Here is a 15,558-nt window from a genome sequence, read left to right as displayed (position 1 = left end):
TAAAATAAAATTGTGGTGTAGTTTGTTTGGTTAGTGAGATTTAACCCAAAATGTGAAAAATGTTATAACTAACCCCTGTCTCCACCGACTTAACCAACACTGTTGAACACATATATTTACACTAAATCAAACTAAACAAATCTAGAAACATCTTCATTTATATGACAGAACACAATTTACATTTATATAACAGTATCTTAGTGATAAACAGCAGTATTTAACAAAATATTTATAGAATACAATACTGTGAAAAGAATCAGTGAACCATTTTTGAACCGGTGCCTCAACATTGACCATCTGAAAGAACCAATTTCACTTAATGCCAAATATAAGAGACAGTAAGTACATAAAACATTATTTATAGAGCACATTTTTAAACAGTGTTTACAAAGTGCTTTACAGAAGACCTTCTAAAAGAGTTAAAGAAAGAAAGTTATTTGAGTGCTATTGGCCACAAAGCAGACATTTTGTCATGCTACACAACTATTTGTTAGAAAAAGTACTCTATAATAGCTTGTTACTGGAAAAGCTACAGTATTTTGCACTATTTACAGTGTTTCTACAAAACTGCTGCTTTTAAAAAAATTGAAGTTGTGTATGTTGTTTGATTGTAGTATCTCTTTTACACTAGTAAAGGCGATTGGCATTACCTGTGTCCCAGGATTTTTGAGCACAATGTTCTTGGCAGAAACATCCAGACTTATGGAGGCCTTCACCATTATATCCAGGTAATTGTAGGAAGCAAAATCCTGTTTTAAAAGGGAAACATTTATGGTTTTAATAGATATAATAGATACTCTTTCAAGGAACCAAAATAAGCACTATTTACGTATTATTCTTACTTCAAGAAAAGTTGAATTCCACAGGCGTGACTTCAAAATGATGACTGCGCTGCTGTCCAAGCCCTGTAGAGGGCACTTTATCTCCACACATTTGGCATCGCCTGTGCATGACTAAGAGATAAAGACTTAAAGTTCACTACAAGAAACAGTTTTGGCCCTATCACTCCTAAAACCCAGATACTAATAACTAAGTCCCATTACCAGAGTCTTGTGTTTGCGTTTGTCAGTGAAGAGAGATATTTTATTCCCTTCAGATGATCTTCTCTCATCCAGCTCACGTTTTCTCCTAGCTACGGTCGACTCCTGAAAATATGGCAGACACATGTTGTTATTTAGTTTAGTATCAATCTTAGCCAGAAATGTCATGGGGTTCCTGGTGTTAAACTAGTACTGAATCAAATATTAGAGAATTAAGTAATAAGAGTCGAGACCATGTGTTAAAGTGATAATACCACACATAAGGGGTCTTTTTAGGCAGAGTTTGTGCTCTGCTAAAACAATGGCCACAGCAATATGTAAAAATGACACCAATGCTCAATAATAATAAAAAAGTTTAATTTACTACCAATAATAATTAGTTTATTAGTATTTTGATATTTATAATGAATTAATTAGCTGAACTATAGGCTGTTTACAATGGACCCTTTTCACATTTCTGGGTTTGCAAGCAGTATGAAACCCCAATGCAACAGGGTGGAAATTAATACCGGGGTAATATAACACAAACTAACAAATTCAGTGATTTTTTTCCTCATTAAAAAAGTTGAACTTCTAAAAGCTGTTTTATTCTACATGGAGAGGGTCCACACATAGGGGCTGCCATGTTAGAATCACATGACCAGCTGAATACTACTCACTTAATCTCAGTAACCGTCCTGTTATTGGACACTTTCACTCATTGATTAAAGTAATAATGACTGACTGTGAATACTACATTTCTACAATGACATCTGAAACTGAAAACTATTCATTTTAAATGATGCTGCATCCAAGCCACTAAGTGTCAGTGTGAATCCAAGATGACACAAAGACAAAAGTTACTGAGTGCACCTTTAAATTTACTGTCAAGCAATGTAGCAAATTGGCATTGCATTCAATTGATGTGCAGTCGGTTACAGATGTGCATTTATTGGCTATTTTACAATGGGTTTAAACATGAACATTGAATTTTAGATTTGGAAATATCAGATTTATAATACAGTTATAATCTAGAAATCTGGTATTAAATTTGACCAGTTTCAAAAGACATGAGGAAAATGGTGGGTAAGGTAGGAATCTGTTTAGTACCTCACTCAGTCTGAGAGGGTTTATCTCACTCTCAGGTGAACAGGTGACTAACTGCAGATCTTTAGTGCTAATCTTCATCAGATACAGCAGCCATTTCCCCACAGCACTCTCTTTAGGCCACTGGATGTTCAAGAAAGCAGTTCCAAATGACTTCAGAGGCTTTCCCAAGTTAATCACCTGCAACAAACACAAAATCAGCTCACTTGGTACTTGGAGCTTTTTTTTAAAATGCCTGATGTAGTATCTGAAAAGGCTTATTATTACAAGGGCTGTTGATTTAACGCGTTAATTCAGTGCAACTAATTATAGAAAAAATAAAACTAAAAAATAAATGCAACTAATCATACCCCCGGAATGAAATAAGGAATATTTTTACCATTGGAGCAATTCAAGCTTGAAGAACCACCTTCATGTTTGAGTCTCACACAGCAGGGGGCAGTAAGCGCAACTCCAGCTAACAGGCAAAAATCTGCACTTACCGACAGAGGAAGCATTCTTGCATTCAAACACAACTGAATGGCGCGCAACCCCTGAATGCAGGGCTCTCAAATGTGTTTTTCTAAGTTGCAAACTACATTTAACTTGACACAGCATCCTAAAAATGCTGTTAATGATGCGACGGTAACAAATCTCACTTATCAACAGCAGACAGCACAAGATGAGGACTCATTCTTGCATTCAAACACAGCAGAAAGGAGCACAACCTCTGAATGCAGGGCTCTCGAGACATGTTTTTCTAAGTTTCAAACTACTTTTAACTTGACATTGTGTCCTAAAAAACACTGTTTATGACATGATGCAAGCAAAGTGAGATGCTCCAAAAGCGTCCGTCTGATGCATTTGCACATAGACTTTTTTGTATTGTCTAATAAAATATTTACTCGTCTGCCACAATAATGTAATGTATTTTAATTATCTAAATTTTATATACAGGTGCATCTCAATAAATTAGAATGTCATGCAAAAGTTCATTTATTTCAGTAATTCAACTCAAATTGTGAAACTCGTGTATTAAATAAATTCAATGCACACAGACTGAAGTAGTTTAAGTCTTTGGTTCTTTTAATTGTGATGATTTTGGCTCACATTTAACAAAAACCCACCAATTCACTATCTCAAAAAATTAGAATATGGTGACATGCCAATCAGCTAATCAATTCAAAACACCTGCAAAGGTTTCCTGAGCCTTCAAAATGGTCTCTCAGTTTGGTTCACTAGGCTACACAATCATGGGGAAGACTGCTGATCTGACAGTTGTCCAGAAGACAATCATTGACACCCTTCACAAGGAGGGTAAGCCACAAACATTCATTGCCAAAGAAGCTGGCTGTTCACAGAGTGCTGTATCCAAGCATGTTAACAGAAAGTTGAGTGGAAGGAAAAAGTGTGGAAGAAAAAGATGCACAACCAACCGAGAGAACCACAGCCTTATGAGGATTGTCAAGCAAAATCGATTCAAGAATTTGGGAGAACTTCACAAGGAATGGACTGAGGCTGGGGTCAAGGCATCAAGAGCCACCACACACAGACGTGTCAAGGAATTTGGCTACAGTTGTCTTATTCCTCTTGTTAAGCCACTCCTGAACCACAGACAACGTCAGAGGCGTCTTACCTGGGCTAAGGAGAAGAACTGGACTGTTGCCCAGTGGTCCAAAGTCCTCTTTTCAGATGAGAGCAAGTTTTGTATTTCATTTGGAAACCAAGGTCCTAGAGTCTGGAGGAAGGGTGGAGAAGCTCATAGCCCAAGTTGCTTGAAGTCCAGTGTTAAGTTTCCACAGTCTGTGATGATTTGGGGTGCAATGTCATCTGCTGGTGTTGGTCCATTGTGTTTTTTGAAAACCAAAGTCACTGCACCCGTTTAGCAAGAAATTTTGGAGCACTTCATGCTTCCTTCTGCTGACCAGCTTTTTAAAGATGCTGATTTCATTTTCCAGCAGGATTTGGCACCTGCCCACACTGCCAAAAGCACCAAAAGTTGGTTAAATGACCATGGTGTTGGTGTGCTTGACTGGCCAGCAAACTCACCAGACCTGAACCCCATAGATAATCTATGGGGTATTGTCAAGAGGAAAATGAGAAACAAGAGACCAAAAAATGCAGTTGAGCTGAAGGCCACTTTCAAAGAAACCTGGGCTTCCATACCACCTCAGCAGTGCCACAAACTGATCACCTCCATGCCACGCCAAATTGAGGCAGTAATTAAAGCAAAAGGAGCCCCTACCAAGTATTGAGTACATATACAGTAAATGAACATACTTTCCAGAAGGCCAACAATTCACTAAAAATGTTTTTTTTATTGGTCTTATGATGTATTCTAATTTTTTGAGATAGTGAATTGGTGGGTTTTTGTTAAATGTGAGCCAAAATCATCACAATTAAAAGAACCAAAGACTTAAACTACTTCAGTCTGTGTGCATTGAATATATTTAATACACGAGTTTCACAATTTGAGTTGAATTACTGAAATAAATGAACTTTTCCACGACATTCTAATTTATTGAGATGCACCTGTATATATATACACACACATACACACACCGATCAGCCACAACATTAAAACCACCTGCCTAATATCGTGTAGGTCCCCCTCGTGCTGCAAAAACATTTACAACATTAAGGCATGGACTCCACAAGACCTTTGAAGATGTCCTGTGGTATCTGGCACCAAGATGTTAGCAACAGATCCTCTAAGTCCTGTAAGTTGCGAGGTGGTGCCTCCATGGATCGGACTTGTTGGTCCAGCACATTCCATAGATGTTCAATCAGATCGAGATCTGGGGAATTTGGAGGCCAAGTCAACACCTTGAACTCTTTGTCATGTTCCTCAAACCGTTCCTGAACAATTTTTGTGTGGCAGGGTGCATTATCCTGCTGAAAGAGGCCACAGCCATCAGGGAATATCGTTGCCATGAAAGGGTGTATGTGGTCTGCAACAATCTTTAGGTAGGTGGTACATGTCAAAGTAACATCCACATGAATGCCAGGACCCAAGGTTTCCCAGCAGAACATTGCCCAGAGCATCACACTGCCTCCACCGGCCTGCCTTCTTCCCATTGTGCATCCTGCTGCCATCTCTTCCCCAGGTAACCGATGCACACACACCTGTCCATCCACATGATCTAAAAGAAAACGTGATTCATGGAACCATTGTAGGCTCTTACGGCAATGGACAGGAGTCAGCATCGGCTACGCAGCCCCATACCCCCATTCTGACACCTTTCTATCATAGCCAGCGTTAAGTTTTGCAGCAATTTGTGCTACAGTAGCTCTTCTGTGGGATCAGACAAGACGTGTTGCCGGTCACCAGTTGTCCTTCCTTGGACCACTTTTGGTAGGTACTAACCACTGAATACCAGGAACAGCCCATGAGACCTGCCGTTTTGAAGATGCTCTGACCCAGTCGTCTAGCCATCACAATTTGGCCCTTGTCAAAGTCACTCAGATCCTTACACTTGCCCATTTTTCCTGCTTCCAACACATCAAGAACTGACTGTTCACTCGCTACCTAATATATCCCACCCCTTGACAGGTGCCATTGTAATGAGATAATAAATGTTATTCACTTCACCTGTCAGTGGTTTTAATGTTGTGGCTGTCACTATACACATGAGTGTAACAAGGTTTTTGTACCTCTTCAAGAATGAACAAAGTGACGTTAATGAGTTTGCAGGTTAGTGTATGAAACTGGTGTAACTGCGCAAACTGAACGATTACAAATTATTATGCAATTTCTCTGTATTTATCTTTGAAGAGGTTTCATTCAAGCTGTCAAATAACAAAACAAAATACTTGTAACATAAAATACATTGTGTATGCTATATTAAAGATACATATAGAATTTTGAGCAGCCTCTGGAGATGGCGAGTGGCAGCAGCGGTGTGTGTGTACCTTCATAGAAAATAATTGTTTCGAATTTTAGAATGTGTCATGTCATCTGTCAGACTCCCTTTAACTTACCCTGCCGCTCACATTTACCAAAGTTGTGTTGAGAAATATATTTGAAGTGACAAAGACTATAGTGTAATGAACAGCCCTATTTATATCTGAAAAAAATGCCGATATATATCGATAATCATTGGGAAATTTTTCTGATTATCGATGTGTGAAAAAGGCATCGATCTCAAGTAAATATAATTATTTAACCATTATATATTGAATAGCTTTTAATATTCTGCGAATACTGATATATGCGATAAACTTTATTAATTAATTGGCATATCATGTAATTAATTTGCTAAAAAAAATTTAACCGATTGACAGCCCAACATATGACTGATTCTTAAGAATTATTTGAACATTTACTCTAAATTCATATTCAATCAAGCTGCCAACATTCTCCTCTGTCTTCATGGCACTTTCTCCTCTGACTTCACCTCCAAAATACACCTGAGAGGGCTTGGCCAATCTGATAAAAAACATATGACACAACATTCAGATACAAACATGACATGTGTGTACAGAGTCAGTCCTGGGTAAGTACATGATGGTGGTGATACAGTATGCTTATACAGTAGTTATTAGCAGCAGCTTTTAATCTGGGGTTAAGTGTTTTGCTCAAGAGGATGCTGTTAATAGAGCAGGTTACTGATTTCAGTAATTCTTTCATTCTTCTTAATAAACCCTGCTTGGGATTGACCATGAATCCCTTGCTTTAGAAGCTTAGATTCTTTCAAATAAAGTTACAATTAGTCCAAATGTGACATGTACTGCACAAAAACTTACATTACTTGAATATAATGAATGCATAATACATTTGTGTTGGTATCATTGGCATGTAATACATATCTAAACACCTCCTAGTGATTCCTGATCAAATGAGAAATAAAATGAACATGCATACCCTTGTACAGAAAGTAGAAGTTCAATCACCACCTTGGCTTTGGCCTTTATTTGGCCTATTCCCTCCTGTAAACTCGTTCTGTAGGAGAACATTTATATCAGTTATCACAAAATTAAAATGCTTTATGGTGACATTTTTATTAATACATCAAACATTTCAAAACCAATACTGCTTTTCTGGCAGTGAAAATGTTCGAGATTAGATTTACGTTTCCAGCTGAAGGTCGATCTCCACCTCTTTGGTGTTGAGTGAAATCTTGCCAGTGCTCAGTATGATATAGAATGTTACCTACAAAACATTTATAAGATATAATAAGATGACAATAGAACACAACACCCGCCCACTTTTTCAGCCGTCTTGGTTCCACAAATATATTTCTCATTCATTTCTTCCATAGGGATTTCATAAATCCAACATAAAAGAGCTCTAAGCAATGAACCAAACCAAACAGCACTGAGATTAATTTTACTGAGATTAAACATTACAAACTTTGATTTGAAGCAAAAACTAAACAAAATCATACGAAAAGACAAATATACAAGACTGTGTACTTAACGTCTTTACTGAGGGAATTACCTACAATCCCATGAAAAATGGCGAATGAGGTAATCAAATTAAAAACGTAGTAGAAAAATATAAAACTCTTGATTTAAAGTTGTTTACAGTAAGTATAGAAACCATATAGTATTTTACATTTATTCAGATATACACAAATACATAAGTAGTTTGAGAGTGTAGGGAGAGCGACTCGACTGGGTTATTCACAGTGCATCATATGAGTGGGTTTTCACTGCAGAGCTCTTTTAACGCGGTTTGTTGACTGCGATTGTCTGATTGGTAGATTTTCTCCATCAGAATCATGGGTAGTATAGTTCTTCATCAGGAATTCCACTTTTAAACACGAGTTTAAAAAAATGAAGTTAAAATAACGAGACTGGTGACTTCAACAGGAGCATATTCCATCGATTAACAACCTCGGTGCTCACTGTAGGTCTGTCTGTAAAACTCTAAATAAATGACTCTCATTCTATAAATAAAACAGAACAATAGGGCATCTTTGTATTAGTATTACTGACCTCTGAATCTCGTTTAAATGGGTTTCCCAGCTCACAATCTGCTAGAGAGCCGTTCTGATTGGCTGCACAGATCACATGCTTATCCTATAGGATGAGAGGGATTAAATTACACATCATTATACAGTAGCATAAAAGATTGACCATTGGACAATTACTAGGTGTTTTTTAAGGGCTTCAGTGTAGATCTCCAGAAGGGAGGTTTGCTATTGTGAGGACTTTAGAGTATGAACCATGGGTAACTGAAAAACAATGTCAGAAAAGACAAAGAAAGCACAAAAAAAAAAAATGGTGTGCTGTTTCTCCCAGATTCGATTGAAATTTAATCTAAGCACAAACGCAATATGTCAAGCAGAATTATCTGTTATTTTAGTGGATTACCTGTATTAAAGGAGCATTCATGCTTGTCATCTGTGTTGATATCAGACACACTGAAGAAGATCCACGATGCTCTCGTGATTGTGTATGTATCCGCTTTAAAAAATCTCTGATCGGACGGTTATGTCCTTTTAAAGCCACTCGTTTAAACTCTTGTTTTAGCACAGCAGTTGATTGACAGGTGAGTGGTGGAGCTTCACTGCTGCTGGGACGCATTCAGGACGGATTAGCATTTACAGCTCAGATGTGATGTGGTCACATGCGTTTTTAACCACAGTCATATGTGGTTTTTGTGATCCAATCACAAAACTTTTTAGACCCCGTTTAGACTTGCATTTAGGGCTGACCGCATGTAATCGGATCACCCCAAATGCATCTTTATTCCAGGTGTAAACGGGGTCTTAGACTTACATACTGTACATGAGTGAAATAAATGAAAATATAGAAAAGAGTGCCACAAAGACAGGTTCAGGTCACATGTTGAAAGATAGATTACAGTGTTTTAAATGTGTGATACACTTACTGTAGTTCTCAGAGATCTGAATCCAGAGTATGACAGAGATTCATCAAACTGTCCCATCATTTTAGCTTCATGAGCGTCATCTCCATTCCTGTTCCTCACCGTCACCTCTAGAGCAATGTCTTTCTGATCACTCAGAGAAATCACTGGAACTCCATTCTCCCTGAGAGACAGTTATCAAAAACTCCTTATTACAGAAGAACAAAAGAAAACCTTGGCTTGAAATAATATTGGCTCTATCTCTTTTAAAGAGATCTACAATGCCCAAAAACACTTTATTCAAAAGTTATTCAAAAAATACATTAAACGTATAATTCACACAAAACAATTACTTGAAAACATCTCTACTATGATGAACATGTTTCCAATTTCTGAGTTCAATGTCATTTTGATCATATTTGTGTATTATTATTGATTATTAATATTCTATAATCATTAGAATGATAATTAATTATTATTATTATAATTATAGTTTTTTTTAATTATTATTATAAAAAATAACCAGTGCAACCATTGCATTTTAAAATATTATTAATATTTGAGCACCCAATCAAAGTCAGGTGGTGTAACCAACATTCAGGTAGCCATTGATGTGTTCAATGCAGCATTGTGCATACTGATTGACACCTGACTTAAAGCAGTGCATGTCAGTTAGAAATTTTGTCCAACTTTAGTCAGGCCACCACCACGTAACGGCCACAAGCCATATAACAAAATTAAACAAACCACCCTTAGCCTTAACACAAACTTTGTTACAGTAGCTCAAAGTTCAATACACATAAAGGTACTAAATAATTATTTGTAAATTTTGATGAACATTTACAATGCATAAATAGTTTCAACTTAGACTTGGTTCTGCAAAAATATGAACAAATAATTAATAAATAATTAGTAAAGATGTGTAAATAGCAAAAGCATGCATACATACCAAAACAAACAAACAGCAAATGTATGACCTTTACAGAACTTGGTTACAAATTAGCTGAACCTTAATGAATAACTTGTAAACATGAATAGTGTGTGAAGAGGTGAAAGATATGAATAATTTTTGAAAACATTTGTAAATGTAAAAAAGTGCATGAGCTCATATAGAAATTAAAGTTGAATAACATTTGTAAGTATTTGAATTTATATTACATAATTTTTAACAGATTATTAGTTAATGTTAGTTAAATTTATTAGTAAACATTAACAAGTGCATTTCTAATTAGTTAATATAAATTAACTAATGTTCTGAACCCTTTAAGCTCGGATGGCCTGCGAGAAAAAAAAAAAAACGTCAAAATATTAACAACTACAGTCCTGACCAACACAAACTAGTTATCGTATGAAAGCTTAACTCTACTTTACAATGCATGTAGGCATTATGACCAAGACTGGACAAGTGCTTTGAAATTTGCAGACAAAGTGTTCCGTTTTGATCATTTATAAAAAACAATTCACTGTATATTACTGCAATCAGTAAAAACATCAAACTGACTTGTTGGAAAGCTCTAGAGTAGAAGACAACCAGCAGAATTGTTTTACTTACAGACAAAAATATAGTGAGTAACAGTTAAGTATGTCTTTGACAATCATGTTGGTGTAGCTTATATGCCACATATTCACTTAACTTCACGAAACATACACAGAACATATATCATATTGTTTAGAGGAGGTGATTATCTTTCAAACGAGCCCACACACAAGGTAATCGGATGCATTGATCATTAGATATTCAACATGAAGCACAATGTTAGATATGGCCACCAGGAGATGGCGCCAAGTAAATGACGCAGATTCATAATGCAGACTCATTCTGTGAAACTTTATTCAAACTATGAAACATTCTTTCCCCTGTTTATTCCACAGTGTATATGTATTTAATAAATAAATGCATTAAAATACAGAAATATAAAACTTCAAAAACAACTTAAATTTAATGTAGACTACATCAAATATCTTCACATTGTTTCTCCTGACGGAATGTAAGTGGTGCGTGACAGCCAATCAAATGACGCTGTAGAGCTTCACAGGATTTTTTGAAGGGTTCTGTGATTCATTTGTATTAGCAGATTGACAGAAAATCTGACCAATCTGATGTGTTCATTTCACCTTGCGGGTTGGCCTTTAGCTCTTTGGCCCTTCACTCACATGAGAAGGGGTTACGCACTGAATGGACGTAAAACAGGAATGTTTTTTCCTTCAGCCGTGTTTTAGGATGATGATAAACAGTGATACAGACAGAGCAAACAGTCTTAAAATTGGTCGATTATTTTACAGGGTAGAATCCGAAGGACATTTTTCTTCAAACGAATGGACTATTGACAACTTTCCTTTGATGTGTACGATTGTAAATGCCAGTCAAAGAGATTCTCTCGATCGCCGTGTCAACAGGCCACGCTTAAACAGTCAATGTTTGGGATTGACATCCGCGAGTATACAACCGTATACAACGATCCATATACCGGCATGTCTTTCACAATTGACACAGCATTATTAAATAAACAAGTCCTATCGAGCAATTGAGGCGCAAGTTTATTGAAGGATTGAAGGGGTACCTCCTGGTTAATGCACCACATGCCATTGCTAAAATCATGTCTGCATGCTATGCAAACCTTTAGTCATTGTTGTGTTTGCATGTGTAATTAGTTCTTATTTACAATTATGTTTTATTTGTTTGGAGAGGCTTTTAGACGCATGGAGATGTTTTTGGACACTATGATAAATTATTTTTGAAGTGTTATAACTTTTGATTGCTTTTACGTATCAACACAAAACTTTTCTCAGATACAGTTGACATGATTGGGAACAAAACACCTTATTTACATCCAGAGATATATCAAGTCAAATAAGAAAAACAAGAAAAAAAGTACACTTTTGGTTAAACAAAAATGTTTAATTATTTTTCAGCAGTTGAGAGTCAAGGAATGTATGATAATATATATTGTTAAATTTTTTTTTTAAGTTTTCTTTACAGTGATACCAAACACTTGACCCTCCTTGTTTGCTTTTTGTTTTTGTCAATCATTTTGTTATTTAAAAAAAAAAAAAAAAAAACATTTATTAATGAATGCTACATTTGTTTACATTCACATGTATTCAAGGTGCAAAGAAAGTATTTTAACACCTTTTAATTGATGGTTACACCACTTTCTTTTTAAAGCCATTAAATCATTTTTATTTTATTTTTTAGAAAATGCTATAAATATATTTCTAAAATGTATGAAACCAACATGGAAACAAAAATGACATTTGTACAAACCTGGCATGTGTTTTAAATTCGATTTTTTAAAGGATTTCTAATTTTCATCACCTCAGAAAACCTTACATGCCAATGACCCATATACAACATTATTTGTTATGGACATAATTTGTTATAATATGATTAGTTATACATATTTTGAAAAGTATTGATACATTTAGATTTTGTAATTCTCCAATAAACACAAGCTCTCTGACTGTAGATTTCTGGAGGTCATGAAAAGGTTCATGCTTTATTAACTGCTGTGATCTGGTTGTGTTTGATTCATGCAGCATGTTTTAATGCATGTCTATGGGGTTTATTTAGCATGTTTTCAGTAGTGAGTAATGTTTTGATGATACTTACAGAGGAAGAGGAGGGAACACATCCTGGTTGGCCTCTCTGTAGCAAAACCTGTACTGCAGGTGTAAGTTACTCTGACAGATGTTGTCAGTGCCACAACCCTCCTTCAGGAAGTTCACCTGGGCCAGGAAAGATAGGAAATCAAATTGTGAGTTTATGTTTATTATATTTTTTGTGCATGCATCGTTTATTGTTGACATTTATTTTGTTTTTTGGTAATGGTGACGTTATTTGAGGTTCACAAGCATGTACACTTAACAGATATTTTTTAGTGTTTTAAAGCAAAATGGTTAACTTTACTTAAAAGAATGAAGTTTACACGTTATAAGGTTGTAGACAGATTAATTCAAATAAGTTCCTTTACTTTTTCCAAGGCAATTAGTCAATAACCAATTATTATTAAAATATTAAAGTGAATTAATTATGTTTTACAGTAAAGGATCCCACAAAGTTACTAAATGAGGTTGCGTGCAGTCAGCTGTGTGTACCTCAGTAATGGTCTTGTTGGGCACAGTGGAGTCCAGTATTGGCACTAGTTGTGGCAGTGAGCTCTGCCGTTTGCCTCTCTTAGCACTCTGAATGGCCACAGACACTTCGATAGGAATCGCTCTCAGTTTATCCCTGATTCCATCCTGAAAATGATCACATAACAGTTACCACTCAAAATATACAGAAATGTACAGTACATCGGGGCCTGGGTAGCTCAGCGAGTATTGACGCTGACTACCAACCCTGGAGTCACGAGTTTGAATCCAGGGCGTGCTGAGTGACTCCAGCCACGTCTCCTAAGTAACCAAATTGGCCCGGTTGCTAGGAAGGGTAGAGTCACATTGGGTAACCTTCTCGTGGTCGCGATTAATGGTTCTCGCTCTCAGTGGGGTGTGTGGTAAGTTGTGCGTGGATCACGGAGAGTAGCATGAGCCTCCCGTGCTGTGACTCTCCGCGGTATCATGCACAACGAGCCACGTGATAAGATGTGCAGACTGACGGTCTCAGAAGCGGAGGCAACTGAGACTTGTCCTCCGACACCCGGATTGAGGTGAGTAACCGCACCACCATGAGGACCTACTAAGTAGTGGGAATTGGGCATTTCAAATTGGGAGAAAAATAAAAATAAAAATAAAAATGTACAGTACAGTCAAAATATAATGAAATGAACATTTAGCCAATCAAAGCTTAGCCTTCTATTATACACATGCTAGAATCTCTTGAATGTGATGAATTGTTTTGACGGTTATGCTCTATTAAACAAGCTCTATTTACTTGTAGTCTGAGTTTGGTCTTAAAACAAGCTTTTTTGTTCTGTCCTCGTAGCTCCAGAGTGCCAGATGACTGGAAGTCCTGATCCATTATGCTCTTCTCCAGAAACACAACTCTTGATGGGAGACCCAACTTCCTGCGGTACCACTCTGCCTCAGATGTGTAGGAAATAGCTGGCAGGCAAAAATATAATATAGAATATGTGAACTGTACACCGCAGAACAAATGATTTCAATTACAGTATATAAGCATAGCAATCATTATTATGATAATAATCATAACCCATTATACAAAATCTAAAATATGGCCAACAGACTTCTTTCAAATACAAAAAGCAGTAGCTAGCGGATCATGATGTAACTCGACAGGGGTTATGAGATTGTGAAAGAAATTATAGATTAAAACATGTTATTCAATAAGTGAGGGATGATAAAAGTAAGGGTGACATGTCCACATTGTTATAATAATTGCTAACACCACTGGTTGGTACAACACTAGATCTTTACAATTTATAAATTGCTGAGTATATTCAGAGTAAGTTTTAATAAATCTTTTATGATAGTTTCTCCACATAAAAGCAGAAACAGACTCACTGAGTTTGGGGTTGTAGGTGGGAGGGTTTGCTCTGTATGAGAAACAAGCTTCCACAGTCAAGCTGTAAACCAAGAAAGATTAAACATATATATATATATATATATACGTATATTCCCACAGGAGTGTTTAAAATGTATCTTTCAGAGAACTGAGCTGTAGTTTTGTCAGCATCTCACCAAATACTGTTGCCACATGTTTTCTTCATCAAGTCAATTTCTTTTGGTGTGACCTTGATGTCTTTCTTGATGCTAATGACCGGTTTCGATCTGCACCCAAGAGATATGTTACTACAACTCCTTAAAGAATCCAAAGTAAATGACTTCAGTGGGAAGAGAAATTATCTATCAGTACCTGTATATGAAAACTTTATCAGAGAGGGAGCCCACAGCCAGATCAGGGTATGAGTTCTGATCCAAGTCCATATTTCCAGCAAGAGAATAACCAAACATCTTAATGTTGTGCTGTTTGCCCTCCAGTATCTGCAAGAAATGTCAGTGGTGTTAGTATCTGTAGACTAAGGTAAGGCTTTATTATGTTTATAACTATTTATAAACTAAACACATATAGTTTACAGCAAAAAAAAAAATTTCATAAATAATTATAATACCACAAAAAAAAGTATAATCATACATAGATGAAATAAAGTTGACAGAAAACAGAGCTCAGGCAAAGTCTCAACTTATAACACTGAGTTGTAAAACTGAGAAATCTATGTGTAATGCAAAAAAATTTTTTAAGACCAAACATATCAACAAGTATTGTTACCAATGTGTTTTTTCCTGCAAATGGAAAACCTTTCAGACAACGAAAGTGCCGTGGACTGCTTTCAGTTCCATTATTTGACCCATGTGATTTCTTACTAATATTTTCCATTTAAATTACAGACAGAGAGAGAAAAGAGGAGAGTGAGAGAGAGAGAAAGAGAGACAGACAGAGAGAGAGAGAGAGAGAGAGAGAGAGAGAGGGGCAGAGAGTGTCTAACCTGAGCTGGTTTAGTATTGATGCCGTCAGCAGATCCGTGGTAGATGTAAACACTACCAAACCCTGAGTCTGCATATGGAGCACCAACTGCAATATCTGACAGACAAGAGGAAACATTACTGAAAATGAATATTCCATCCTAGTCTAAACAAATCAACAACATAATTCAAATATTTAGTGTTCTAAAATCTATATAG

At 36.4% G+C, this 15,558-nt stretch overlaps 1 protein-coding gene across 2 annotated transcripts in view; it reads right to left on the bottom strand.

Moving 5' to 3' along the window:
- Positions 1 to 15,558, bottom strand: part of LOC127446826 (integrin alpha-6-like) — a 55,123-nt gene that overhangs the window by 7,758 nt on the left and 31,807 nt on the right. For both annotated transcript variants that reach the window (XM_051708091.1, XM_051708092.1), the window contains exons 8-23: positions 15,363 to 15,457; positions 14,732 to 14,859; positions 14,557 to 14,646; positions 14,380 to 14,441; positions 13,790 to 13,959; positions 13,015 to 13,158; positions 12,530 to 12,645; positions 8,944 to 9,103; positions 8,046 to 8,129; positions 7,178 to 7,257; positions 6,970 to 7,047; positions 6,432 to 6,534; positions 2,130 to 2,306; positions 1,044 to 1,145; positions 843 to 953; positions 651 to 749 (exon numbers count right to left, since the gene is read on the bottom strand). In XM_051708091.1, coding sequence (XP_051564051.1) covers positions 651 to 749; positions 843 to 953; positions 1,044 to 1,145; positions 2,130 to 2,306; positions 6,432 to 6,534; positions 6,970 to 7,047; positions 7,178 to 7,257; positions 8,046 to 8,129; positions 8,944 to 9,103; positions 12,530 to 12,645; positions 13,015 to 13,158; positions 13,790 to 13,959; positions 14,380 to 14,441; positions 14,557 to 14,646; positions 14,732 to 14,859; positions 15,363 to 15,457 — 1,799 coding nt within the window. The remainder of the gene's footprint in view (positions 1 to 650; positions 750 to 842; positions 954 to 1,043; positions 1,146 to 2,129; positions 2,307 to 6,431; positions 6,535 to 6,969; positions 7,048 to 7,177; positions 7,258 to 8,045; positions 8,130 to 8,943; positions 9,104 to 12,529; positions 12,646 to 13,014; positions 13,159 to 13,789; positions 13,960 to 14,379; positions 14,442 to 14,556; positions 14,647 to 14,731; positions 14,860 to 15,362; positions 15,458 to 15,558) is intronic.

The sequence above is a fragment of the Myxocyprinus asiaticus genome, chromosome 10 (genome assembly GCF_019703515.2).
Source record: "Myxocyprinus asiaticus isolate MX2 ecotype Aquarium Trade chromosome 10, UBuf_Myxa_2, whole genome shotgun sequence".
NCBI classification, from domain to species: domain Eukaryota; kingdom Metazoa; phylum Chordata; class Actinopteri; order Cypriniformes; family Catostomidae; genus Myxocyprinus; species Myxocyprinus asiaticus.
This window is presented reverse-complemented; position numbering and strand designations above follow the sequence as displayed.